The sequence below is a fragment of the Ammodytes marinus genome, assembly GCF_949987685.1.
Source record: "Ammodytes marinus genome assembly, chromosome: 19".
NCBI lineage: Eukaryota > Metazoa > Chordata > Actinopteri > Uranoscopiformes > Ammodytidae > Ammodytes > Ammodytes marinus.
The window spans coordinates 26,641,745-26,646,744 of record NC_137223.1 but is presented as its reverse complement, the minus strand read 5'-3'; the positions used below and the strand labels follow the sequence as shown (position 1 = coordinate 26,646,744).

Sequence of the window (5,000 nt, the reverse complement as noted above, 5' to 3'; positions counted from 1 at the left end):
ATATCTCCTCATGACCTGTCTGTATCGTGTGTGTCTTTGTGTGTCTGTCTGTCTGTCTGTCTGTCTGTCTGTCTGTCTGTCTGTCTGTCTGTCTGTCTGTCTGTCTGTGTGCCTCTCTCTCTGTCTGTCTGTCTGTCTGTCTCTCTGTCTGTCTGTTCAGGTGTGTCAGGATTCTGAGCTGGGTTCAGTTCACAGTGTGTGTCCGGAGGAGAAAGCCGATTCACCAGCCGTCAGTAAGGTAAGGCTTCAGTATGTTAAATCTGTTCACACACAACTGGATTGGATTAAGACATATACCGAACTGTGGGGTGACTGTGGCTCAGGTGGTAGAGCGGGTTGGCCGATGATCAAAGGGTTGGAGGTTCGATCCCCGCCCTGCCACCTGCGTCATAGTTGTTGTGTCCTTGGGCAAGACACTTCACCCACCTTGCCTGGTGTGAATGTCGATTGTTAGCCTGCTGCTATCGGTGTATGAATGTGTGTGTGAATGGTAACGTGGGAAAGGAAAACAGGTCTCCCTTGAAAAAGAGTCTTCGGTCTCAATGGGATTTACCTGTATAAATAAAGGTTAAAAAAATAAAAAATAAAATAGACACTCGAACGGACCGTGTCACTTGTCTGAGTATACATGGCCTTTCAGGAATCGGATAAATGTCCGATGCATGGCTGTCTCCACTATGCTAGGTGGCGCTGTAGCCCTTTCAACAAGTGGTTATAAGAGCCACGTCCGGTTCCCTTCCGGAAACAACCCTACTATTGTTTACGTCGTCTCCTTCCACTTCCATGTGAAATCTCCGGCAGGGATTCTCGAGCAAGCGCAGAACGAGAAGTCCGATATGCGATGTCCGATCCCTGTATACATGCAGAGAGAATGCCGACTATGAACGAGTTATCTAGGTGTTCTTATCCGACTTCTCTTGTCCGTTAATGTGCCGATTTGTGTGTGAAGTAGATCGGATAAAGGTGTTTACATGCAGGTTAAAAGTCCTGTTGAGGTCTTATTCGTTTAGTTACCCCATTATGAGTCTGCATGTAAACGCACTGACTGACAGTCCCGCCATGTCTAGGGAAAACTGTTCTATTCTTTTTCACAACTTTTAGAGGGATTTATTTTTTTCTGGAGAACGCTTGTTGTCAAAATCTCTTTTCGTCAATATCCATGAATATCTCCTCATGATCCACTACCTGTCTGTACTGTGTGTGTTCTGGAAAAACAATCCAGTGTTAATACACAGCCTAGGCTCTGTAAACTCAGCTAAAGTCCCTATCTATTCCCTTCAAAGTATGGCGGTGACGTTGGCATTACATTTCCTTGTCAGTGGCATTAAAAAGGTGTGTAAAAGTGTGTGTTAATGAGCTGCGTGTGCGTGTCAGATTCCCAGGTTTAAAGGCCCGAGCCAGGCAGCAGACAGACAGGCAGACAGACAGGTAACAGACAGACAGACAGGTAACAACCACACAGACAGACAGACAGGTAACAGACAGACAGACAGACAGGCAGGTAACAACCACACATCAGGCAGACAGACAGGTAACAACCACACATCAGACAGACAGGTAACATCCACACAGACAGACAGGTAACAGACAGACAGGTAACAGACAGACAGACAGACAGACAGACAGACAGGTAACAGACAGACAGACAGACAGGCAGCAGACAGACAGGTAACAGACAGACAGACGGGTAACAACCACACATCAGACAGACAGGTAACATCCACACAGCTAATGCGAAACACTAACCGCTAGCAAACCCTCACAGTGCGCCATGAAGCTAATCTCTATGAGTCTCTATTAGGAAGATTTCCCCAACTGTATTAAAGGTGCAGTGTGTAATATGACATCATCAAGAAAGTTCTACAAAGTTCTAGAATGCAACGCTCCCTGGGTAACCCCACCCCTTTAGAATAATAACAGAAGCTACAGTGGCCTTCAAGGACAAGAACAATTCTAAATGTTAAACAATGCACGTGATGACATTCCAACTATGACACTTTCAAGATGGCGGCACTAGGCCTTGGTCCAAAATATGCAGAAATATGGACATATATGAGACCCTTTCTAAGGAAAAAAATAATAATTCAAAAAACAAAATTCAGCTATTATGCACTAAATTAAATGTACTTATGGATATTATAATTATTTTCTACAAAATCTGCTAGGAAATAAAACCCACAATTCTACACACTGCAGCTTTAATGCGTTAGTCGACACCGTGCTTAGTTTACTACTACCTTACTAACATATATAAGGTTAGGACTGACTAGGCTCCACAAAACTCTCTCTGTATTTCTCAGTATGGCAGCATTTACAAACTGGTGTCTCCCCTCCCCCTGATACTGGTGCAGGAGCTCAGAAAAATCCCAAGAAATGTTTCAGTTGTTGATTCTACTGCTAAGATTATAAAAAAGTTGTCGGAAAATAAATAAAAATTTTATCAAAGCTTACGGTTAATGTGAGACTTTAATGTGAGACATACATGACCTACATGATGTGTGTTTGTTGAAGCTTTATTTGTGTGTGTGAGTGTGTGTGTGTGTGTGTGTGTGTGAGCGTATGTGTGTGCGCGTGCATGCCTGTGAGCGTGTGTATGTGTGCGTGCGTGTGTGTGTGTGAGCGTGTGTGTGTGAGCGTGTGTGAGCGTATGTGTGTGTGCCTGTGTGAGCGTATGTGTGTGTGTGTGTGTGAGCGTGTGTGTGAGCGTGTGTGTGCGTGTGTGAGCGTGTGTGTGTGTGTGTGAGCGTATGTGTGTGTGCGTGCGCGTGCATGCCTGTGAGTGTGTGTGTGAGCGTGTGTGTGTGTGTGTGGTGAATGGTGTTCATAACGTCAGTAGTTTCAGACCAAATGTCAGCTCCCCTCCTCTGCTCTCTGTCACCGTGGGAGAGGAAACAGAAACTGGTTCAAAGACATTCTGGAAAACGCTTGTTGTCAAAATCACTCTTTATCGTTTGTTCGATCTCTGCATGTCATTCCCCTCTCTGTCTGTCTGTCTGTCTGTCTGTCTGTCCTCTTCACAGCAGACCCGGGTTAGAATCCAGCCCGGGTCGTTCTCTGCATGTCATTCCCCTCTCTGTCTGTCTGTCTGTCTGTCTGTCTGTCTGTCTGTCTGTCTGTCTGTCTGTCTGTCTGTCTGTCTGTCTGTCTGTCTGTCTGTCTGTCTGTCTGTCTGTCTGTCTGTCTGTCTGTCTGTCTGTCCTCTTCACAGCAGACCCGGGTTAGAATCCAGCCCGGGTCGTTCTCTGCATGTCATTCCCCTCTCTGACACATTTCATCTCTGTCTCTACACACTGTCTAATACAAGATTAGAAAATGCCAAAGGCATTAAACCTGCAGTGTGTAGAACTTTGGGTTTTATTTCCTAGCAGATTTTCTAGAAAGTAATTATAATATCCATAAGTACATTTAATTTAGTGCATAATAGCTGAAATTTGAATTATTATTTTTTCCCTTCTCATATATGTCCATTTTTTTTTTTTTTTTTTTTAAAGATATTTTTTGGGCATTTTTATGCTTTATTGATAGTGCAGAGAGACAGAGGTGAAATAGGGCAGAGAGGGGAGTGACATGCAGAGAACGACCGCGGGCTGGAATCGAACCCGGGTCTGCTGCTGGGCCCAGCCCGGGAGGGAAACGCCTTACCAACTGAGCTAAAGGCGCCCCCATATGTCCATATTTCTGCATATTTTGGACCAAGGCCTAGTGCCGCCATCTTGAAAGTGTCATAGTTGGAATGTCATCAGGTGCATTGTTTAAAATTTAGAATTGTTCTTGTCCTTGAAGGCCACTGTAGCTTCTGTTATTATTCTAAAGGGGTGGGGTTACCCAGGGAGCGTTGCATTCTAGAACTTTGTAGAACTTTCTTGATGATGTCATATTACACACTGCACCTTTAACATTATAGGCCTCATATAGAGATATAAAAGTTTGTAAGCTACCCCATCAGCCTTTTATTTTCATTTAGCCTCATTCAGAAAAAAACCCTTCTCAATTTAGTGTCCGCGAGTCAGAAAGTGCGAGATGTGTGAGACAACTTTGCGAGGGTTTGGCGACATATGAAACTAAATTGCGACTGCTTTGAGACAAAAATGAGACTGACATTCCGTTCGTGCGACACTCGCCAGACGTTCGTGAGACATAAATGCGACCTCCCGGCAAGGACATTCGCAAACGTGTCGTAAGTAGCAACTCAGTGAGACTGCAAGTGAAAATTGTCGCAAATTGGCATATTTTGTCGCAATTTTGTGTCTCCAACTGGTCGCAAACAGTCGCAGCCCAGTGAGACAGGGGCTTTAACCTGTCCAGCCCAGTGAGACAGGGGCTTTAACCTGTCCAGCCCAGTGAGACAGGGGCTTTAACCAGCTGGAATGTCCTTGAAGGCTTTCCGTTGCTTCTCTGAACGGGAGCCATAGAGACCAACTGTTGTGATCTAGAATTGTACCACTTGATGATGTCATATTACACACTGATGTGAATATATGTGTTTTTATTTTTAAAGGTGCAGTGTGTAATATGACATCATCGAGAAAGTTCTAGAATGCAACGCTCCCTGGGTAACCCCACCCCTTTTGAATAATAACAGAAGCTACAGTGGCCTTCAAGGACAAGAACAATTCTAAATTCTAAACAATGCACCTGATGCAGGGCTGTACGCTTATTTTTTTAGGTGGTAGCACTGGTGCTAGCAAGCAAAAAAAATCAGTAGCACAAAAATAAATTCAGTAGCACACAAAGTATGATCGAAAACTTGCATAACCTTAACCCATGCATTTAGCTCTAATTACCTTTTAGCCTGTCATCTTGGTCTCATTTGAAATTCTCAATTAATGAGGGTGCACTGATTGTAATTTAGACAAAATAATCTAACCTGCCTGCCAATTGCAATTTTTTGCTGATTCAGAATTATTTCTCCCCATAAAATTAATATCTATATATTTTTTGTATATACATATCATTATTATATTCATAATAATATTTTTTTTTGGTAAATGTCCTTCTGT

The 5,000-nt window shown here is 43.5% G+C and overlaps 2 protein-coding genes across 2 annotated transcripts in view; both read left to right on the top strand.

Annotated features, from left to right (window-relative positions):
• The window catches only part of LOC307266073 (NACHT, LRR and PYD domains-containing protein 3-like), a 146,831-nt gene that overhangs the window by 107,177 nt on the left and 34,654 nt on the right, over positions 1 to 5,000 (top strand). The window lies entirely within an intron of this gene.
• LOC307266091 (centrosomal protein 43-like) overlaps positions 1 to 5,000 on the top strand; it is a gene marked incomplete at its 5' end in the record, with an annotated part of 19,790 nt that overhangs the window by 5,003 nt on the left and 9,787 nt on the right. The window contains one exon of the mRNA XM_080047999.1: positions 161 to 238. Coding sequence (XP_079904125.1) covers positions 161 to 238 — 78 coding nt within the window. The remainder of the gene's footprint in view (positions 1 to 160; positions 239 to 5,000) is intronic.